General features: G+C 35.0%; 1 protein-coding gene across 7 annotated transcripts in view; it reads left to right on the forward strand.

The window, feature by feature from the left end:
- The window catches only part of GPATCH2 (G-patch domain containing 2), a 168,119-nt gene that overhangs the window by 8,495 nt on the left and 135,233 nt on the right, over nt 1-24,391 (forward strand). For 6 of the 7 annotated variants that reach the window (XR_014293526.1, XM_082615482.1, XM_082615485.1 and 3 more), the window contains exons 2-5: nt 1,451-2,170; nt 7,305-7,366; nt 10,221-10,403; nt 10,872-10,951. Coding sequence is in view for 6 of the 7 variants with exons in the window: in XM_082615482.1 (XP_082471608.1) it covers nt 1,451-2,170; nt 7,305-7,366; nt 10,221-10,403; nt 10,872-10,951 (1,045 nt within the window). In the remaining variant the exon portion in view is untranslated. Of the gene's footprint in view, nt 1-1,450; nt 2,171-7,304; nt 7,367-10,220; nt 10,404-10,871; nt 10,952-11,078; nt 13,102-24,391 lie in introns of those variants that run through there. The other variant, XM_082615487.1, reaches the window with a different exon arrangement.

A 24,391-nucleotide genomic window follows, 5' to 3' on the forward strand; every position in this document is an offset into this window, starting at 1 on the left:
AAATGAAATGAGGTAATGCATATGAAACACTTAGAAATGAGCCTGGCACATAATAAATACTCAAGTGTTGGAAGCCTTATGTGTGTTTCATATTGTAAGTGTTAAATCCAGTTGAATCACACATGTGTTTGTTTTCAAGTTATCATTAAAATGAAAAGATCAAGTTGAAAGTCGTTCAAGGGAACTTGTGAACACCTGAAATTATAGACTATAAAGATTGTATGTAGACCAGGGGTCAGCAAACTATGGCTGGCCATCACTTGATTTTGTAAATAAAATTTTATTAGAACATAGCCATATCCATTCATTTCCGTATTTCTTATGATTATCTTGGCCTTACTATGGGAAAAGTTGAGTAGTTGTGACAGAGACCTAATGGCCTGTGGAGCCTACAATATTTTCTACTTGGTCCTTTATAGAAAATTTGCCTGCCCCTGCTATAGACTCTAGAAACTATACAGTCCTTTATAATCGAGAATATTTTGATCCTAGGTGCTTCTAGAACTCAGTTTAAGAAATGATTGTTCATGATCTTCATAAGAATGGTGCATATTTGAATTACCTGTAATGTTTAAAAAATAAAATCATGTGTCTGGGCCCTGTTGGGTTTTGAAAGGACCCGTATAATTTACAGAAGTTCCCAAAGAACACTAATGTTTAGCCCTGCTGACTAGTGGATGATTTTCTCACATATTTCAGTTTTTTGTTTTTTGTTTTTGTAAGGCCTAAGAGACTGCTTCAGAGTAATGGTAAGAAAAATGATGGGCCATTTTAGATCAGTGGGGCTCCAGGTTGAATACAAACAGAGTTTCTGCTGCACTCGGTTGCGAGATTAGTGTGGTCTCAATACAATATATGCCTAGCGTTTGGTTAAATTTTCTTCTCACATATATTTCAAACCTTGAACGTAGCTGCCTATCTTTCTGTCTGCCTCACATGTCATGGCAGTGACTGGGTAGAGCATGTGGTGAGAAGAGGGTTATATGTTTCCTTGTTTCCTTAGAAATTAGTGTGTGTGTGTGTGTGTGTGTGGTGGAGGGGGACTGCGAAAGTTCTCTTTACTCTGTACATCTGCTCTGAAAACTGGCTTTAGGAAAAGGACAGGAGTAGACTAAGGTATGGTGATTTAAGGAGAAATAACTTTTCCATAATTAGACAGTAAAAATATAAAATCACTGGGCTCTTTCATTGCTGATATTATGCTTACTCTATCTTGAAGTAATTCCTGTGTTTAATAAAAGCACTTATACGAGAAAAAACTTAAAATTTTGAGTCAGAATATTTGGAACTGTAATATCTTAGATAGGAAAATTAAGCAGCTTTTACACAGTTCTTTATAATAACTATTAATTCTAGTCAGATTTAGAATGAATTGTCTGCTGCAATAAACCAGGTTAATATGGTTGACTCTGACTATGTAAATTTTTTTTCTTTCTTTAAAAAAATGTAGGCATTTCAGTCGAACCATGGAAGAACTGGTTCACGATCTTGTCTCAGCCCTGGAGGAGAGCTCGGAGCAAGCTCGAGGTGGATTTGCCGAAACTGGAGACCATTCTCGAAGTATCTCTTGCCCTCTGAAACGCCAGGCCAGGAAACGGAGAGGGAGAAAACGGAGGTCGTATAATGTTCATCACCCGTGGGAGACCAGTCACTGCTTAAGTGAAGGCTCTGATTCTAGTTTAGAAGAACCAAGCAAGGACTATAGAGAGAATCACAATAATAATAAAAAAGATCACAGTGACTCTGACGACCAAATGTTAGTGGCAAAGCGCAGGCCATCATCGAACTTAAATAATAACGTTCGAGGGAAAAGGCCTCTCTGGCATGAGTCTGATTTTGCTGTGGACAGCCTTGGGAACAGAACTCTGCGCAGGAGGAGGAAGGTCAAGCGCATGGCAGTGGACCTCCCGCAGGACAGCGCTAACAAGCGGACGGTGACCCAGCCCCTTGAAGGCTGTAGAGATCAGGACATGGACAATGACAACAGAGCTTACCAATGTCAAGAGTTTACCAAGAACAAAGTCAAGAAGAGGAAATTGAAAATAGTTAGACAAGGACCCAAAATCCAAGACGAAGGAGTAGTCTTAGAAAGTGAGGAAACGAGCCAGACGAATAAGGACAAAATGGGATACGAAGAGCAAAAAGTCTCAGATGAACTCATGAGTGAAAGGTGACTTTTCTATTCTCTAAATATAAAAATATGTCTCCACTGTTTGCCGTTGAATGTGTTTCGGATTTTAATTCTATTTTTAAATAATCATAAATTATAATAATGGTAGTGACATTACTGTTTAACTGTGGTTATATTTACTTATAATTTATGATGTTTAGCACAAAGCAAAATTGCTTGTCTGATCTATGAACAGTCTTTTGATTGTGTTATAATGACTTAATTTTCAGCTACAAAGAGAAAAGGAAATGGATTTTCAATGGGAAAGAATGCTTTTGAATAACAGCACATTTATAACTGTTAGAATTGCATTTATAATTATTTACTTGTTTAATTATAGAGCTTTAGCCGTTGGTGCTTTTTAGTGTCACGGTTCATCAGTTTATTCTGATTCCTGAGAACCAAAGTTGATACCACTTCACCGTGAGTGGCTAGATATTTTAAGAAGTCTGTAGATTGCTAGGAATTCTGATCACTTATGAATTGTAAAACCCAATTTATAGTCTAGAAACTCCTGATCTTGTCATTAGACAAATGGGAGAAGCAGTAATCCTTTGGCAGTTAGTCTAATCTGTCCATTCTAGAAAAGAGGTATACCACAATGATAGCTGTTAAGGACTGTTTTGACACCTTCAAAAGGTAAGTGATCACTTTTCTTTTACACAGAACTAATGTTACCTGCAGGAATGAGAAAACATTGATACTGTTCATCCTTTTAAGCATGTCCTTGAAATCAAATGCACAACTATGGTCAAGAAAAGAATATTCTTTAAAAATGGTCTGGGAGAGAGTATTTGATTTTTAACTGGTAAGATTGGCATCATTTTAATCATGTGGATTGTGAGCTATGGACCTCATAAGCGCATATATATATATTTTTTCTTTCCCCTTGTAAATGTGGTTACAGATATCCATAGGACCTGGTATAAGTTTACAGAATGGACCTTTTATTAGAGGTGGTTTGCTATTTATGTAATTTTCCTAAAGAACTAAAAATTACATAAATGTTTCAGGAAGGTTTTGAGAAGTTTATGGTACCTGCTTTTCTTCCAAGAAAGTTGTCATTTTTATACCGGAATGAGAATTATTTGTATGCAAGTATTGGGCCATTGTGACTGAGGACCATCCAGCTTGACTTGAAAATAATTATCTTGCTTAGTTGCTGGGAGGGAAGGTGTGTGGCAGTGGAGATAAATCCTCAATTCTGGATTATTCACAGATTACCTGCTTTCTGGATTGATTGTGTAAGCCCCTCCTTTTATTGATGTCTTCCTTTTATTGACAGACATGTACCCTGGACTAGAAATGAGATAAAACTCTCTTCATTTCTTTTCATTGTAAAAAATATTTGAGTATTAGGTGCCATCAGGCTACCAAGCAGTCAACAGCCTAAGTACAAATTTTCAAAAATGATGTTTTCACTCTTGAATAAATTAAATTTATTTCCTCTTATTTTAAACTTACCTATACAGCTATTCTTTGTGGTCACTTAAGAGTTAGGTGCACATTCCTTCTGTGGGAAAATTGCTAAATATTTAAAGTATCTTCCCAACAAGAATAAGCATTTTTTGAGACCACTTCCAAAGCTTTCCTACTATAAAAAGCTATATATTGCCTTGGAACTGATTTATAGACGAGAACGGAACTACTTCACTCTGTGTGTGTGATTTAACACACATTTGAATAACTGCTGTTTACTGTTCACCACTCATGGTCCCCAGACAAATAACACAGCCCCGGTTCTCTTCAGCCTCATAACCTGGAATAGCCAAACAAGCAAACGATGAAAAAGAAATGTGCTGAGTGGAAGGTACTGGTGAGGGAAAACTTCCTAAAGAACTGTGACTGAAAGCCTTGTTCAGATATCGAGGCGTTAAGGCGGATCATCCCAGGTAGAGGGAATAACTTATGCAGAGACATGGTTGTGAAGCAAGTGCTATGTATGTGGGAAAGTATAGGTAATGTAACTGCATTACATAAAGTAGGAACGGAGGCTACAGCAATAATTGTGTTTTGAAGGCCTGTGTGCAATGGTAGTTTGGATTTCATCATGTAAGTAATGGGAAGTCAGTGAAGAATTTTTAGTCAATTAGATTTATATTTTATCAAGATACCTGACCTTGACAACAGTGGCTCGTTTAGTTTTGGCTGACCTCCAGTCCATCCTTAAGAGGGAGGTGAATTATGGCAGCAGTAGTAGAGGACAAAAAAAACATGGGAGCAGTTTTAAGAGTTGGAATCAGTGGAAGGTTGGCTGCCTATATTTTTGGGAGGATGAATGAGAAGGAGGACTCTCAGATGATGTGCAGGTATCAAGAATAGAAAATATAGGAAATGAACAGATTGGGGCAGGGGATTGGGATTGGTATCCATGCATTAATTCCACAAGCATTCATGGAATATATTCTCCTCTAAATACTGTGCTATAAAAGTCATACTAAAAAAAAGTGGGAAGAGGTGTCCTTGAAGATAAGCCATAATGACCCTCAGCTCCTGAAAATGGAAAGCCTTGCTTCTGTTTAAGTTCTTGTTCTGATTTATTGTACCCACTAACAACTACATGATATACTTGGAGCAACTAGCTAGATGTCAATTAGATGAAACGTAAATAAGGAAGCATGTTGTTTAAAACACGTGTAAAAACATCTCAAAGTAGGCCAAGGATCCTTAAGGGCTAAGAGCTGATCTTAGAGAGGGAATTCTGATTTTCTTGTATCTTTAAGAAGAACAGCAGGCAGAGAAGAGAGAAGGAGATAGGGATACCTCTTGGAGAAAGGACATAAACAAAAGGACCAGAGATGGGGATGGGAAGAATTTAGGTGGGAACCCATACATGGCAAGCCTTGATAACTAAATTTAAGCCAATAAATCTGAGGAAGTAATTTAAGAATTTTTCTGAATTTAATTTAATTTTTTTATACAGCAGGTTCTTACTAGTTATCTATTTTATACATAAGAATTTTAATAAACTTTTTTTTTACACATACACATATATGCACCTGTGTGTTTTATAAGCTTTCTTTAAGAATAGTTCTAGATTTACAGAAAGCTTGCAAAGATAGCACAGAGAGTTTCTGTATACCCTGTTCCCATACTTCCTACACCCAGCTTCTCCTATTGGTAATATCATCCGTTTACTATGGTACATTTGTCAGAACTAATGGGCCAGTGTTGACACATTAACGGAAGTCAGTACTTTATTAGAATTTCTTTTGTTTTTATTTACTGTCCTTTTTCTGGTCCAGGATCCCATCCAGGATACCATAATATTTTTAGTCAACCAGTTATGTTTTGAAAAGATGAACCTGGCTATGTGTAGAATAGATTAAAGGGGGTAAATCTAAACTCAGAGATTGGAAGACCATTGTACCAAAATAAATAAATAAATAAATAAATAAAGGCACATAGATTCACAGCCCTTTATCTGCAAATCTGAATCCTGAAAGCTGTGAAAAACTAATTAATTTGTGGCCAGACCTAACTTGACCTGTATTTAACATGGATATTCCTTCATTTAATTGAAAAAATAATATGTTTGATTATGAAGTGCTACCCCAGACTCCTCTTAGGCATTTTAGAATGTACCTTTCTAAAGTGTAAAAATGTATGAATTTTAAATAATTTTGCCTCGAGGGTTTCAGAAAAAGAATTTAACCCAAGGTATGTAGTTAAGGCCCTTTATTAGAGTTGTGTTGATGAGGGCAGATGAGAAAGCACTACTCAGTCACAGATAAAAAAAAAAAAAAATAGTAGTTTGGGCAGCTAAATAGCAGAGAGAGAAAGTTTCTGAAGTGTTTTTAATACTCTAACACCACTATGTATAGAAGAGCATACCTGTTTGTAAATAAGAAAATATGTATTGATATGATGCTTTTAAAAAGTATTGTTTTCTTTCCTTAACATATGTGCAGGATAGTTTCATACATTCACTTAACTTGAAGAAAGTTAAAGAAAAAGGTACTAATTCAGTTTCTTGGGAGAATGTGCCACTTAAATTTTTATACTTTTTGTTTATGTTTATTTTTTAAAAATCAAACAAAAACTGAAATGATATTTTATATTCAGAAAAAGTATGTGGATTTAGAATTTCATCTATAATTTTAAAGCTGAACTCCCAATTGAAATATTTTAAAACAGATTAGGATGCTTTTTTTTTTTTTTTAAGCTAAGATTACAGAATTCTCCCTGTTGATGGAAAAGTATTATAATTTAAAAATCACCTGGGGCGATTTCCTGATTGGTTAGAATTAAGAATTACAGTAAAAAGAGAGTATATGAGAATTTTTAAGAACATCACTCAATATTCTTTAAAAACTAAACCCCTTATTATCTGACCTTGTCCTTATGGTTTTAACTAACTAGACTCTCGTATAAGCATCGCTTCTGATAAAACTAAGTGACAGTTTAATTCATGTCAGTTGAATATTTACTATTTATTTTCATTTATATGTTAAGTTTGACTCTGTATCATACTCTCCAACTTCTGTGGAAATAATAAGAACCTGTTATTTTTGTATACTTCCTCCTTAATAATTGGCAATATTCATTTTCTCCTCAGAGAGACCTTAGCTTTGATTTAATGGACTGTTACCATTGTAAACTTTTTTCCTCCTTGCCAAATAATAGAGTTGTTGGGAATTCTTAAGTAATGTCTTTTCTGGAGTATTTGCAAATATGGTTATGAAAAGTAATTCTATCCCAGGCCCTTGTATTTATTTCATGTGCTGAAGAAAGGCTGAGCCTGCTTTCGATTGAGACTTTCCCCATTTTATTGAGCAGTGGTGTTCAGGGCTCAAGCTGAATTGCCTGGAATAAGAAAGGAGCAGTAAGCATTTGATGAAAGTAGGTAATAAAGTGCATCAATTGTGTCAGCACCTCGTTGCAGTCACATCTGGCTTGCTGTCAGAGTCCCATTAGATTCCTGTGGTTTTATGTGCCAAAAATAATATGCTCTGTAGTTAATGGAACCGAGATATTTGCAGTTTGATTTTAAAAAATCATCTTATTTTCTTTCAGATCTTTGTCAGGCTTAAGTTCCATCTCTGAGCTGCCATGTCTCTTTAAAATTTGACAACTGAGAGATCAATTGTTCTTTTGATCTGTTTTCTTTTTTTTTTCTTTTCCCTTATTTTAGTGAATCCAGCAGTCTCAGCAGCACTGATGCTGGTTTGTTTACCAATGATGAGGGAAGACAAGGTACTGAGATGCTAATTTTTTATCTCTTTGCAAAAAACGCCTTCATTTTTAAGTTGTGCTTATTTCTAGTTATTTCATAAATTGATGACTGCAATCCATTTACCTTAGTGCAATCCACACACTACTCAGTGGACTGGGGTTTAGTTCCTTTCCATGCTATGTCTTCATAACCTAAAGTAGTTAATTATCTCCAAAAGTTAGTCTGTGGAGTTAATAATGTTAAGGAAGGATTATCTTCCTTGAGAAAGCTTTGCATACCTCAAGTCTTTTCAATTTTGTCTCTTTTAGCAAGTTCACAAGACCCTGGTTCTCATTCTCCGCCTGGTTCCAAATGTATTTAATTCTGTTTAAGCATTAATAAAGGTGGATTTGCAAGTCATTTGTCATTTTTATTCAGCTGTGACATTTATTCTTCCTATCCAGTTTGTAAGTAATTAGACCATTTTCCCGAATTCAATATTGTACACTGTTAAACAGTAATGTCTTGCAACTTACATCTTTCCCATCTTTGAAATTTCCTGAAGCTTTTCACACTTTAACGTGGCATTATTTTGAAACTACCTGTCCCAGTAGAAAATATGAAAACCTTACTAAGGGGGCAGGATACGAATACATATGAATACTTATCGTAAGTGTTTTCTTCCTTTCTTGAGATCTTTAGAGGAAAGCAGTAATTTCTAAAGGGAAAAAAAACCCACAAAATTTATTTTTTCAATTATAAATAGTTTAATGATGTTATGAAAAAAAGGATAAAATAATAACTGCCCCACAGTTTTTTTCTTAGTCTTTTCCTCCTCTTGGCAGTACAAATTAAGTAAATTAAATTATTATTCCTTTTTGCTTACTTGTAAACCATTTGTGCCTGATAAATAGATACATAATTGTTTTGAAGACCATAGACTTCACTGAAATATGTTAGAACCTCAGGGCTAAGAGTAAGCTTGACTACCTTGATAATAAACCTAAATTCTTGTTAAAACACCTATGTCTACCCAAAGTTATGTTATAAACATTGCCTTTGGTAATGAAATGACATGAAAACACCTTTTAAAAAAATAACGTTTTGACAAGCCTATCCATCTTTGAGAAGCATTGAATGGCTTAGAATAATCTGTTAGCATTTATTGTGAGCCTATTGTGTTTCATATTGCTAAGTGCTTTTTTACATTTAATTTACTTTAAGTTCTTGTTTGATTCTTAATACAACCCTATGAGATCTCCCCCTCTTTTTTTTTTCCAGATGATGAAACCCAGACTAATAAAGTTGAAGTAACTTCCCCAAGTGTTACAAGACAGTAGAAGTCTAATTGTTCTGTCTGACTTTAGAACCCAAGTTCTTAATCTGTAGCTATTTGATTTCTGTATTAAGAATAAAGTTGTGTATCACATCAAAAATAAAATAACCCCATTTTTCTATTATAATGTTGTCTAATTGGAATTAAGATCTAGGGTAGTCAGTTTCAAGTGACTCCCTTTCTTTTCTTATGCTTATACCTGACCTGTGAACTTCTACTATAACTCTCAATGAAAGTACTAATATATTTGTGCTTTAAGTTCTGCTTGTTTTTTTAAAAAAATAATTTTTATTAAATCCTCAATAGAAATAAACAGGTGACTTTGGTTTTCCAAATGCTTTAAATTTTTAACTCCCCCATAATTCTAAATACAGCCATTTCCCATAAAATCATTTTCAATGGAAGTTTAAGGGTTTTTTTAGTTTGTGTTTAAAAACATTAGTAGTAAGAGATTTTGGCAACCAGAAATCTTCTGTAAAGGGAAAAAGTTTACAGCAGTTGTGACGACCCTCTTAGAAGCTAGTAGTTTTTCTAAGAATCGTGGAGAAGACTAATGAATCTCAGATCATATTCAAAATGTTATTTGTGTCTTATTTTTAAAACCATCTGCTTTTCTGTTTTTGCTTTTTTTGAGTTTTTTTGGTTTTTTTGTCTCCATATACATCTCTTTATTATTCCTTTTTTAAAAAAAATACAAAATACTGTTGATTCACACCAATGGCACATTTCAAACTGAATTTTAAATTGATTGTTACTTCATGGTTACACTCAAGGATGTTCCTAGAAGTCAGACTTACTATGAATAGTATTCTGTTTTAAAAATACCTTGCTTGTAGAGGTTCAGTGTAGTTTCTCTGTAAACTCTGTAGTGTTGTCACTTTTCATTTAAAATCAACTTTTTCACAACTATTTCTTAATGAACTTAGATTAATTTCATTTAGTCACATCTGTTCATGATTGTTTCCCCTTTTGCACTCCATAGAAATCATGAAATTAATCTCATTATATACCATTATCAGCTGCAAAGAACGAGTTCTATAATTTTATACCTTTTAATTCCTGGCAGGAGATTAAGGTTTATTTTTCCTTAATATGGAAAGGGTAGTAACTTAACTGGATTTCCCTACAGTTTTTGCCAAAGGATTAACCAGTATATTATTGTTTTTCACATTTTTAAATTTGTTCTGAAACATAACATTTTATGTTATTATTGATGGAAGTTCTTGTTATAGTATTAAAAAATTTTTTCTTAAGTGAAACCGTGGTGTAGAATAAAAAGTTTTCTTTATAGATTATATAGATGATTGCCAGATAAAATACAGGATCCCCAATTAAATTTGAATTTTAGATAAATAATTATTTTTTAGTATAAGTAGGACCCATTTCGTATTTGGACATATACTAAAACTTTTGTACAAGTACTATATATTTATATTAAAAATGAATCATCTAAAATTCAGATTTAATTACCATCTTGTATTTTTTAAATCTTAATCTGACAACTCTGTTTATTTGGATGATAAAACTGAACCTCTGGGGAATTTCTTGTATTTGCACAGGTGATGATGAGCAGAGCGACTGGTTTTATGAAAAGGAATCAGGGGGAGCTTGTGGCATCACTGGAGTCATTCCCTGGTGGGAAAAGGAAGATCCTACTGATCTAGACAAAAATTTACCAGATCCTGTCTTTGAAAGTATCCTAACTGGTTCTTTCCCCCTTATGTCACATCCGGGAAGAAGAGGTCAGTAGCACTGCCTGACTGGTGGATACAGGGGACTTATAGTCAGTCTAGGAAGAGTCGTTGAAAGAGGAGGTGCTAAATGGACTAGACACAAGATGCTATGAGGAAACATGGTGACCAGCAATTCAGCTCCCACTGAATTCTCATGCTTTCAATTTATTAGGAAGGTTGACTTGCTTTCTTGCTAGGCCCATGGTAAAAACGTTGAAATTATAGAAAGATAAATTGGGAGGAAAGAAAAACCCTGGATAATACTCTAATGCTTAAACAATTGGTTGTCATATGCTGGCTGCATTAAAACCCTACTAGGCATTGGTTCGGATCTTTTAAGTGTGAATTTTGCCTCTTCCCCACTACTGTTCAATATATTCCCCCCTCCAACTGACTTTGAATTTTGAATTGATAGGATCTTATTCCATGCTCCAATGATCATAGACCCTTCTTCAATCGAGGACTTTGATTTTCCAGGTTTCCAAGCCAGACTCAGTCGCCTTCATGGAATGCCTTCCAAGAATATTAAAAAATCGGGAGGGACCCCAACTTCAATGGTAGGCATGCTTTCTTGTTTACTTCTCATGTTTGGAAATGTATCCATTTCTATGGAATAAAAAGCCACATCCTCATCCTTTATTCATATTCTAATGTTATACTTAAAAATAATCCATTTTTTTGTAGGCTACAAACTGGACCAGTGAGATTCCCCTATAAACCAAATCTTCTAATGCTAATAAATTAGTTACGTTTTGAACATCTGGGGAATGACATTCGAGGGAACCTGGCTCCTGTCCTCTTCCCCTGGAGGAATATCATTGAAGTGAGAGCCTCTTTGATGAAAAGATGGGGCTGTTTTTGCTGGAGGACTGGTATTCTTCCTTTAGTCAGAAGTGAACCTGATGGGGGAGGCTTTTAGGGATCTAGGTTGGCCCAGGGTGGGTAGAAACTACTGTAAATTTTATATATTTTTCTCTTTTATGATTTTTTTTACATTGAAACCATTTATGTATCACTTGCTTTGCCAAAATGCTAACAAAAGCTAGAGAATTAAAAACTTCCAGATCTCACATCAGTATTCCTTAATGTTTATATTGTGACTGGATAAGAACTCATTTTTACATATCTGACTGTTGTAAATTTAAAAACATGATGCATTGACATTTATGGTTCATTTTTAGAGAAATCTTATATAGCCAACATTATTTAAAATATTTGCATTTTACTCAGGGTATTTTAACAAGGGCTAAGATGAGTAATAGGTAAGGTTGATAATCTGCTAGAGTTTGTATTTTGTTCAAGTTTGCTTTCTACTTGGATAATCTGCTCTGTATTGCAAACCCATTGTATTTTATAGTACAGTTTTTATTGTACTTGGAAAAATCTTAGTTTTAAACTAGTCACGGTGATAACTAGTCTGTGCTAGTGGAATCATTTACTCTTACCTTTTAAATTATCTTCTCTGTCTGATACCTGAAACCGTCAAAATGATCATTCTTGCTTAGAGCATATTGAAATCTTGTGAAAGCTGGTATTTCAACAAATACTGTATGACTGAATCATGTTGTCATGTTTAAAAGTGAGAGCTGCTTACACATCCTTAGAATGGCAAATGTGTGTGTCACTGTGAGTGTCAAAAATACTTGCATGAGCTCATTTTCACCAAGCAGAAGGGAAAATGCAACATTTCTATTGATGGTATAATTTAGACACTACCCTACATTCAGCCCAGTTCTTCAAAATGGTTATATTAAAATGATTAATATTTTTATTAAGTTCCAATAATCGATGAAAATTGTGATTTAATACATGTATTTTTATATTATTGTATGGATTAATTGTTAATTCAGCATTTAATGGCTAATTTAAATCTGATGATTGGAAAAGAAACTTAAAGTTGACATTTTCTTTACCTAAAGTTACAATCTGAAAGATTCCAGCAAATGTATTAAGTAGGAATGTGTGACATCTTTTAGATTGCTTGTCTAAACTGGAGAGATTAAAAGTGGTAAAGTGCAACTTTTAGTCTCTTTACCTTTGCATATTTAAAGTGATATTTTAGAGGAACAATAATATGGTATTCGGTCATTGTAAGTAAGCTTTTCTGTGCTATGTCCTTTGGAGTGAAACTTCGTGATTTTTTTTCTGAATTTACATAAATGTTTTTATTTTATTTTGTATAACGACTGTCTTTTAGATCTGAATAAGTCACTTTAAAACCTTGGCCTATGAACTTTGCCTTACCAATCATAAATCTAGATGAATGCTATCTAGCTCTTGTTTCAGTTTTACCTATTTTTATTTTTGGTTCACTGCTTGCTTGAGCATAGCTGGGATTTGTAGCCCATTTTCTAGGCTTATTGCAGTCTCACTGTGGTATTTTATAGAAGCTATTACAACTGATAGGCTAGCTTCATGGTATTGATGATACATGGCTTAACCATAGTAAAAGCTGCCTTCCCTCTCTCAATTGTAAAAAGGTGATTAAGTTTCTCTTGATGGAGATATACTATATATGGTGTTTATCATGGAACTAGTGCATTAGGCCACAAACTGTTTTCCTGGTCCACGTTTTTTGTATTCAAAATTTTGCTGAAGACAATGGGCTCCTTCAGGTTTTCTTTCTTGCAATTCTGAATTGTCCTTGTTTAGAGTTTTAAGTACTGTAATCTTCTTTTCTTTTTCAATAAAATATTTGACTTGGGCAAGAAAGGTAAGAGTTGCAATTTGTGCTGATATTTTTAAATTCCTATGCTAAGTTTTTTGTTGTTGTTGCTTGTACTGTCCCTATTACATGTAACAATCTAGTCTTAAAAATCGTAATCTCACGGAACAGTCATCTTTAAACAGTAGCTCTGACATCCAGTAGTAAGAAATGAAACTTAATTCCTTAGACTTTCACGTTGGAAAGCCAGATTGCTTTTAAGAGAGATGAGTTTCCTGAGCAAAGTCAGACACATGTAGCTGCAACCCATTAAATGGAATGACAGCATAGGGTTTCTTTTTCTTAAACAGATGGGTGATGACTACGAAAAATAATGATGTTCTTTGAAGGAAATGACAGAAGGAGAATCTTTTACTGAAATATTAATGTAAACATTTTTGGAGAAAAACTTTCAATCAGAGTTTTCATTATTCACCATAGTAATATTCTGTAAAGTCACTGGCAACACTGAATTAGAGAATGCTGAACCACTGCTCCTAAGAGAAACGCAGGGTTATGTTCCTGTGAGCCTTTGGTCGTGACATTTTCATCATTCGATCAATGCATAGCCTTGTTTTATGTATGTTTGCGTTTAAAAACACCTTATTTAACATATATTGTGGATCCATTCACATTGAACTCATGACCAACAGCGTTATAGCTCGTACCTGAACAAAGCTTATCTAATACGTGTGTTTTCTCTGTAAGGCACAGCACAGCATTCTTTGTGCTTTAGCAGCAGCAAACAACACTGCAGCCTTAAGCCTGGGGACCATTTAACACAGCGAATCACCAAAGAAAGCGCGAAAAGGTGGAAAACATGGCACTAAATAAACCACAAAAAGGACACTTGTTTACGGTATTAAGAGCTGAAAACAAGAAAGCAGTGTTGCCTTGTTTGACTTCAGTAGGGCATGCACATGTGCATCAGGTAACTCAAGTCTTTCATTGCTTTTCTCACGTCTGTGAATGACCATGAAAGCACTATGAGTATTGATTTGGGGGTTACAAATAAATTTTAGTGGATATGAAAATTTGCATATGTAGGACCTACAAGTTGGAGTGAGGATCGACTGCAGTTAGTTTTGTAGAAGAACAAAGTGGTATTGTAGAAAATTTACAGATTTTGAAGTCAGACGTTGGTGAAACCCCACTCTGATTCTTCTTTTTACTTGTAATTACAATTTGAACCTCATTTCTCTTTCTGGTAAATAGAGACAGTGATTACTTTGCAGAAGTGTTGTCAGGATTAAATGAGATTGTGTTTCCATAATGGGCCCAGCACCACCTTTGTCACATAATGTATATTAAATAAGTGATGGTCACACATATTATTAGATATATTAAACACAGAAGCTCATGATGTAAAGAACAGTTGTATCATGGGTCAAAGTGCAGAATTTTAGACTTTAAAACTTATCTATTCGTATTTTATATATAATATCCCTTCATGTTTAATATTTAAAGTGCTTTTGATTGCAGCCTTTTATGTTTCTTTTGTACCTCATTCATATTTGAGCTGGCCCTTGTGTTTAATATGGTCTGTGAAGAATAATTTTGAATGAATTTTAAATTGACAGACATTGCATTGAATCTCAAAACCTAACTGCAAACCAAAAATCCTGTTCTAAATTTCTCCTCTCCACCCCACCTACCCCAACTGCCGCAATTATTAAGCTGTTTATTTGTAGAAAGACCGGCATTGTTTAGGAGGTTTTGGTCCAGAGTTATTTGATTCTTAAAAGTAATTTTGGGGCTTCCCTGGTGGCACAGTGGTTGAGAGTCCCCCTGCCGATGCAGGGGGCACGGGTTCGTGCCCCGGTCCGGGAAGATCCCACATGGCGTGGAGTGGCTAGGCCTGTGACCCATGGCCGCTGAGCCTGAGCATCCAGAGCCTGTGCTCCGCAATGGGAGAGGCCACAACAGTGAGAGGCCCGCGTACCGCAGAAAAAAAAAAAAAAGTAATTTTGTCCATGTACATGAAGGGAGAATCCAGATATATTCCTGAGAATTTAATGTTAAGAGGAATTAACTATTGCTGTCCTTCTGTTAGAATAAGGCACTAGGTTATTGGAGCCCAACTAACCAGCCCTTATATTCACCTCTTTTAGGAGAATTAAGGAAATAATAATTATGGGGCCATTATCCAGGAGATTCAGCCTGAATCTCTTGTATTTCCAGAATTTGTGCATCAGGTACAATTCAGAATGATAATCTTCAGAATAATGAACCGTCCCAGAATCAGTTTTGGGATACTGTACTGGCAAAGTGAATCTGACTAACCTGACTTAAGCATAGCATTTAAGTTAGCTGAGATGTGCTACCCCTAAGCATCCTAATTAATCAGTGTGTTCTGTGGATGAGAGATCTTGATCTTCTTTTTTTTTAAATGGATGGTCTTTCCACAGGGTTACATTTATCTAAATTAGCATTCCAATTGAGTAGTCTGTTGAAAGATCAGGAAATAAATGGCTCCATTTAAAATATAGTACCTGAAGTCCAACATAAATATTACATAAAGAATTGTACATAAGGGTTATAGGGTTCTATCTTGAGATTTTATAATTGTTTCAGTCCAGTTTTTTTGTGTGGTTGGAATGAGAAAAAGTATAATGGTGATGTTGGTGGTAGTTATTCTAGCAAAGAAAATGAATCTGATTTTATTGACTTTTTATTTAATACATGTTTATCAAATTTAAATATTTGAAAAAAATGTGAACATCAATCCTTATTCTAAATTGTCATGCTATACAATAAGCATATTGTTTGTATTCAACAATGCAGTAACTTATATCTGTTCAGACTCTTGAGTCAATTCGTTCTGTAAGAGAAAAGGAATATTATAATTTTTTTCCTTTTTATGAAGTCATAGAAGACGGGATTTCATAAGTGGCATATTGATAATAATACTATAATGATTTACTCTGTATGTCTTACTCAACTGTTGTTTTATTGTTTCTTAGGATACTAGAGTAGAAATATTTAGTCCGATTTATAGCCTTTTACAACAGGAGGCCCATTTTAAGTGGATTTGGTTTAAATAAGGGAACTACATAAACTTTTCTTTTAGCCTAGTCTAAGATAAAGGAGAAACTTTATAACAGAAAACAGACCTAAAATGATTTTTTAATATATTCCCAGCATATGTCCTCAACTATAATTTGACCATGTGCTAACTAGTTATCTAATATTTTTCAATGGAATTCAATAACTAAATGCTTAATTATAATCTCTGTGAATTGATATCCATTTGTATCCTTTAAACATTTTTGGATACTTTGCAGAATACAAAAAGAATACACATTTAGAATTTTTTATATTCTAAATATACATTGTATCATGTATATTCTAATCTGTTACTATGTATGTTAATAATTTAGTTCTTAATCTTATCTCAAAGTCAACATGAGCTCCAGATTTCACACTAGAAACTGATGTTTTTTTCTTTGAATTTATTTTGAGATAAAGTAGATATTATATCATTGAAAAGTACTGCTTAATAGATTTATAATAAATATTTCTTTTACAGAAGACATTTTAACAGTGTCTCTTCTTTGATTTAAAATTCTGTATTTCAGTGTGATTATTCACAACTTTATATTTCATGTCATATAAATTTAATATCCATAATTGATATTTGAATATATGAATCTAACAATTTTTTATTCTGTCCCATTAAAAACAGTATCTGTATTAATAATGATATTTAGTTTTATTATATTACACTTTACTAAAAGTAGAACATAATATATACAAATTCAAATAGTACTGGTATATAATAATACATTCATTCACTCAGCAGGTTTTGAATGCTTATTCTGTTCTCCATATTGAGTCTTAAAAATCCTTTAGGAAAAATTATATAAACATATGTTCAATCTTGGTATTTTAATACTGTCAAATTTGGCCACACATACTGTTTTCTCCATCTATTTAAACTACTTATGCTTGCTTCTCTGATAACAGTACTAGAATTGCTTTGGCTTCATATATTGTTTTTCGGTTTGTGATGTTTCAGAAATCTGGAACCTGGCAAAGCGAATGTTTGCAATGAATGCAAGCACTTATTACGATGCTTACTATATGTCAGATACTTTTCTAAGTGCTATTTATATATTCTGATTCATTTAATCCTAAGAACATCCCTGTAATGTAGGTTAATGTTTACAACTTACACATTTAACTTCTCTTTTTCCATTAGTAAACCAGAATTAATGCAGTCTGGACGTTTATTCTTTTGCTACTGATAAATAAAAAATAAATTCTCATCATGAAAAAATCTTCCTTCCTACAAAATGCTGTTGGAAGTATGAGTTATTTTGAAATCCTTGCAGTATTCTTTGCTGTCTTGAATAGTGAGCACAGTCAAGGTGTGTGCCATAATAAAAATAATCATTAAAATGTTTTACTGCTTCCATGAGGTTAATCACTGTGGACCCACATGCAACTTTCTGATCCTTTTCTTTGTTCCTCAGGTAGTTTTCGATACCTTCTTCTTGATCTCTAGCATTAGCCAGTTCAGGTCTGCTTCCTTGCTCTCTGTTTCATCTTGTTCTCCCTGCTTTGCCATCTGTGGTTCCTCATTGTCGCTCCAGTCTTGTATAACGTGCCTGGCCTCTGTCACATTTCTACTTCAGTTCAACTGTGATTATATCCTCTGTATTTCTCTTATTCCTTTCCTCCCCTTTCTAATGGAACTTGGCAAAATTCTGGGTAGACTTCACACAGGAGGAAGATCTTTTAGCTGGGACTGCAAGTTTGAGTTGGAGCTCACTAACTCATTGGGAATGGAGTTGGCAGACAGAAAAACATGAACGGGCAAGGCTTAAGTTTGAAACAGCGTGGAATATTCGGGAAACTGAATCCAGTGTCGCTGAAATATAAGGTATGCTTGTGTTGAGTATACAGTAGACAGGGTTTGGTTGGCAAGGTAGGCAGGAGTTATATCATTTCAGACTTTTGTGGTCCGTGGGAATGCATGTGAACTGATGTAATATCTGGGGGGTCAAGTGGATCAGATTTGTCTTTTGAAAGATCACATGGACAGTGCTATAGAGCGTACATTGGGTGGTTACAAGTTAAGACTATATCAGGAGTCTAAAGCTCTCTAGCTGTTCCCCTAGGAGGTGGGATCCACAGTCGACTGAACCCTTTATTTTACCAGATCTGATTTCCTGATCAACCTTTGGGTAGCATCCATTCATTCAACAAGTATTTATTGAGCCTCTACTATGTGCTAGATACTGCTCTAGGTCTCGGGGATTACAATGGTGAATAAAACAGACAAGGTTCCCTGGAGCTTATATTTTAGTAAGTAAAAATAAACTTGGTTGGCGAGGAGGGTGAGGACGTAAAAATGGCCATGGAGAAAATTAAACAGGGTAATGTAATAGTGAACTACAGAATGTGAAGGTGATTGGAGAGAATATGATTTGCAGGCTGGAATAATGTTCAGCCTTGGTCGATCTAGTGCCTTTCTTCTCATTGCTTTTATTAACAATGTGGGGAAAGAAACAAGAGTGTGCATTACTCACACCTGTTCATTCAGGAAGTTGGGTTATGTCCTAGACATCTCTCCTGATTCCAGACCAGGTTGACCACAGCTTTTAAATGTCCACAAAATGTGGGCCTGCAAATGGCAAAAGGACACTTTTATTTGTAAAGTACAGTATTACTTCTGGAGCTTTTGAATGTTTTGTTCTTTATTTAAAGAAAGTTTGCAGGTGCCAAATATTTATATACTACTCTGGTTTTCCACTTTAGATTAAATCATAATGTATGTTCAGAAATGTAATATTTTAATATTCTAATAGTTTTTCTCATGCTTTAATGGCTACTTAAATATTATGCAGGGTAACCAGTCTTTTGATTACATTTTTAAAGATCATGAAATGCCATGCTTTCTTTTCATTTTTTTCACATTGGTACTTGCATACAAATTCTTAGGTCATTCACTTTATTAGTAAAGAAATGGCTTGTTTTAAGATTGATTTTTTTTCTTTGTTTTGAAGAAATGATCTATGGACTTTTTAATGAATCTCCTTAAAAACATTGGATTGCAAACGTTTGCAGTTTTAAAAAATACTTCTTATAAAGATTATGATGCTTATCATTTAAATATTTTTATTTTCTGTTGTATCCTAAGAAACGTTTGCAGGGAACGTGCAGGTTCAGTCCCTGGTCTGGGAACTAAGATCCTGCAAGCCATGCAGCACGATCAAAAAAGAAAAAAAAAAGAAACCTTTGCAATATGCTCTAAAGTGCTCTTTTTAGAAATTAAGACTGCTGGTTGGTAACTATTTGACTCCATAAATGTAGACTGAAGACCCATTTCCTTGTTGCCTTTTTTTTTTCTTGAGGTATGGCATGATTTTTATTTAGAAATATCTTATATAAAGATAGGTGCATAGGTGATATAAATGTATAGTTTACAGAATAACAGAAAAACAAATGCCCGTATTCTCATCACCCACCTTCAGAAACAGAAGATTCTAATTCCTCTGTGTATCTCAACCCTCTGACATTAAAAATTTCCACATGCATATGTATGCCTAAATCCTGTTTTGGTTCTTTATGTAAGTAGAATCACATTGATTGTCCTTTTGTGAGATATTTTTTTTAATTGAAGTATAGTTGATTTACAATATTGTGTTAGTTTCAGGTGTATAGCAAAGTGATTCAGTTATGAATGTTCATTTTTTCAGATTATTTTCCATTATAGGTTATTACAAGATATTGAATATAGTTCCCTGTGCAACAGTAAATCCTTGTTGCTTATCTATTTTATGTATAGTAGTTTATATCTGTTAATCCCAAACTCCTAATTTATCCTTTCCCCCTCCTTTTTCCCTTGGTAACCATAAGTTTGTTTTCTATGTCTCCGAGTCTGTTTTTGTTTTGTATGTAGATTCATTTGTGTTATTTTTAAGATTCCATTCCTTGTTGCTCTTTAAAATTATGGTGACATTGCCAGAGTTCCCAATATTTTTCTTGGTTTCTTTTTTTTAATCAAAATCAGGGAAACAGAAATGCTGCAAACACTTCACTTTCTTCAAAGCTTCCACTCTGGTTTTCTGTCTTTTATGTTGTTGATAGAATTATTCTGATGGTCTATAAAACTCAGTTTTCTAATTTGCCTTCAGATATGTCAGGTATCTAATATCAGAAAAGTTCAAAATCAATGATGGGTAGAACACTTCCAAATAATATTTAACAGGTGCTTTCTATATTGAAGTCACCTGCAAATCCTCCAACTGAAGGTCAATTTGAACAACTGAGAATTCACAAAGTCTTATAAATAAAAGGGGTTTCCTGTACTATAGTCTAAAAATGCTTCTTTAAAAACTACATAATCCTGAAAATAAAGTTATTACTTAGATTTCATCTCATCCCATTTCATTTATATATATCTTTGATAGATTCTTTTAATTTTCTGATCCACAAATATGTTTTAAAGGAGTATTTTATATCATTTGTTGGATGAATAAATAAGTACATGTGACCTCTGACTCAGAAACTTGATGTCTTGCTTAATTGTATTTTCAGCCATAGATTTCTTGGTTCAGCTGTATGCACATGTAATGATGGCTTGTGATCTCTTCCTTGTGGGAAGTGAGATATGTCTTTGTCCCCCAGCACCTTGCAGTTTGGCTAGTAAAAATTAATTGGGAAAGGGAGAGAGAGAAGAGACCTAATGTTTGCTAAGGGACGCGCTGATCCTGACTAGTTTTTCATTCTTCATTTAAAGTTTTAGTTTTATGTGTTATCTCTGCCTTCCTCCACTCTTTTCACACCTAGACACGTCTGAATATCATTTCTTTCCTTGTTTGTCATATTAACCCTTTCTTTCCAAATTTCATCTATCGCTGCCCTAGTGTAGTTACTCCTAACCTTACTTTTTTTGTTTGTTTGGTTTGGTTTTTTGTTTTGTTTTGTTTTGTTTTGTGGTACACGGGTCTCTCACTGCTGTGGCCTCTCCCATTGTGGAGCACAGGCTCCGGACGCGCAGGCTCAGCGGCCATGGCTCACGGGCCCAGCCGCTCCATGGCATGTGGGATCTTCCCGGACCCGGGCACGAACCCGTGTCCCCTGCATCGGCAGGCGGACTCTCAACCACTGCGCCACCAGGGAAGCTCTAACCTTACATTTTGATAGTACATTAGTCTCCTCCCTGGTCTCTCTTCCTTCCGGTTTTCCTCCCTCTAATCCATATCACATGTAACTCCAAAGAAACATTTGTAAAACATGGTTATACCCTAGTCAAAAAAATAGTTTTCACGCCTCTATCATCAAATTCAGGTTTGTTCCTTCTGACCTTCACTGCTTACCTGTGACCTATATACAACACTTCACTCCTTTCCAGATGGTCTTAGGTTCACAGCGTCCCCACCCCTCCATCAACCTCCCTTACTCGGTCATATTCATTCCTTCTCTACATTGGCTCACAACAGTGCACCCCTCTTCTTACTGGTAGATTCATATCCTTCAAGGAACAGTTCAGGCTCCATACCTTTTTGTCAAAGCTTCCCCAATTCCTCACCCTTCAGAGGTCACTGCATCATCTGAAATGCAATTGCATCTGCTGTCTCTGCCATTCTTTCATTCATTAATGGGTGACCTTTCTATTTTATACTCTTACTCGTCTTCTTATGTTTGCATTGTGTCCCCAAGTACATGTAGCACCCAAGTGACAGGGGTCCAGCTCCTGGCCCATAGTATGTGTTTAATAATTTTTAAAATGTTGATAGGGATTTACTGGGTATTACCTTATGCTTTTTAGGGAGTTTTCCACCACTAGTTACATGGCCAGTACAACCTTAAGTAACATCCTTTCCTACAGATATTAGTATCTAAGTTCTTCATTGTTTTTATTTTTTAATTTTTTTTTAATTTTTTTTTTTTTGCGGTACGTGGGCCTCTCACTGTTGTGGCCTCTCCCGTTGCAGAGCACAGGCTCCCGACGCGCAGGCTCAGCAGCCATGGCTCACGGGCCCAGCCGCTCCATGGCATGTGGGATCTTCCCGGACTGGGGCACGAACCCGTGTCCCCTGCATCAGCAGATGGACTCTCAACCACTGCGCCACCAGGGAAGCCCTATTTTTTAATTTTTTAATTTTTATTTTTAAAAAATTTTTTGACCATGCCGCATGGCTTGTGGGATCTTAGTTCTCTGACCAGGGATTGAACCCAGGCCCTTGGCAGTGAAAGCACAGAGTTCTAACCGCTGGACCACCACAGAATTCCCTCTTCATTGTTCTTAATTTGTCCTTTTATGTACTTAGTGATGTGATGCAGATAAGTTTCCATTTGAGAGAGCGCTAAAAACATGCTTGGATGCCCAGTGTACAGATACTCACCTTTTGGTTGGGGAATTCTTAAATGTTGCTATCCATCGGGATTTTCCTTTGAAATAACCCCCTAATAAGTAATCTCCTGCCTCAAGGCGTGTGGAGTGGGGAGTGGACTAGTGTTTTGACTCCACTCACCAACATTCTGATTGCAAAGCAGAGGACAGGGAGGACTCAGTCTGCAGACTTTCACTGAATTCTCTTAATTTTAGTAAAGGTATATCATGTGGTCCATGGTATGGCCCCTTTCTAGTTTAACAGTGTCTTATACACTGTTTGTGCTTCTGCTAGGAGATAGGGCAGGGGTGGTAACATTGTATGACTGTGTGGCCAAGGATTGGGATTAGGGATCAATTTAAAAAAATAAAATTTCCAGCAATTCCCTGTTGAAGAGGTGTCTGGCGCCTCCAATTTCTGAACCTTTCTGGAGTCTGCTGCTTCAGTCAACTTACTTTTTGTCGCCCCCTCTACCTGCCCCTTTGCTAGAGAAAGCTGAGCTGTCAGCCACACATCTATTTCGTTTTCTTCTGTGATTTTGTTGACTTTGCTTGTCTGGTGGTATCTTCTTTCCTATCTGCTTTGTCCTTGTGGAGTTATTCTTTACTGTCATTTTAAGAATAAGTTTTATTCTTTACTGTCATTTTAGTGGGGTTTTGAGAGGGAGCTACATTGTGTGATTAGTGGGTTACGTTTACCGGGAAGTGCTAACTAGTGTTCTTTTCTTTTGATTTTCTTTCTTTTTTTTTTTTTTTTTTAAGTAATAGATTCACAGCTTTTAAGAGATAAATAGGACAAAAGGTATCTAGTGGAAAGTCTTTGTCCCACATCCAGTTCTTCCTATACTCATCTGTGCACATACAGCATCGATTAATCTGAACCTTGGTTTTTAAACTTTAAAAAAAAGTCTGAGAGATTATAAATTATGCCTATTTTTTATTCATTTGTTTGGCTGCATACTATTTCATTTTAGTATATTATTAAATAATTCTATCAGCTTTTATTTTATGTAACCAATATTAAAGGACAGAAATATTTGGTTACTATTAATTAGCTAACATTTATTGAGTTGTTATTTGCCAGGTGGTGTTCTAATCTCTCTATGTATGTTAATTCATTTAATGCTCAAAAAAAGCCTACTGAGGTAAATATTATTCTCCTCTCCATTTTATAAGGCAGGAACAGGGGCAAATGGCTTAAATGACTTATTCAAGGTCACAGCTTGTAATCAGTAGTGTCAGGACTTAAACTCTCTGGCCCTATGACCCACTCCCCAAAGTCTTAGCCTTCAAGCTATACTACTTCCCCTTCAAGGGTAAAAATATTTCCAATGAATTTTTAATTTGTAAAAAATTGATAGGCTTAGTGGCCCACTGAAATAAAATACATCTTAATTAGTTTGGTCGATTTAATGAATATATTGGGTAAATAATTACTCTGTGTTTGATCAAGTTGAATCTACTGAATTGGATATATCTTTTATTTTTCAGTGTAATAGTTTTTCATCATTACATTACGTTGTAAATATGCTGTCCATCCCTCCTGTCAGCTCTTCTGTTTTCACCTCATATGTTTTCTCTCCTTTCCTGTATTATCTGTTGATTTAACTTATTAGGTCCTTGCTGATATTTAAATCTTTTCTTTCTCAAATTTATTAAAAGGTAAATTTTTTTGTTACCTATCAGTTAGGTTTCTCCATATCCAAAAAGGTTAGTGACAGCAATAAATATTAAAATAGCATTAAATATTTTGTAAAGGCCATCTTTATAGACTCCACCATCCTGTGGTATAACTATTACTGTAATTTCCATTGTGTGGACTCAGTGATTTTCAAAGAATTAGCTTCATTGTGAACGATCAGAGCCAGGTCTTCTGAACTCCAATCCTTTTGCATATGAAAATTTTCAGAAGTTATTCTCTTTTCTGTATTTTAGCTGGAGCTATAGCGA

This window comes from Mesoplodon mirus (assembly GCF_964341445.2).
Source record: "Mesoplodon mirus genome assembly, chromosome: 3".
NCBI lineage: Eukaryota > Metazoa > Chordata > Mammalia > Artiodactyla > Ziphiidae > Mesoplodon > Mesoplodon mirus.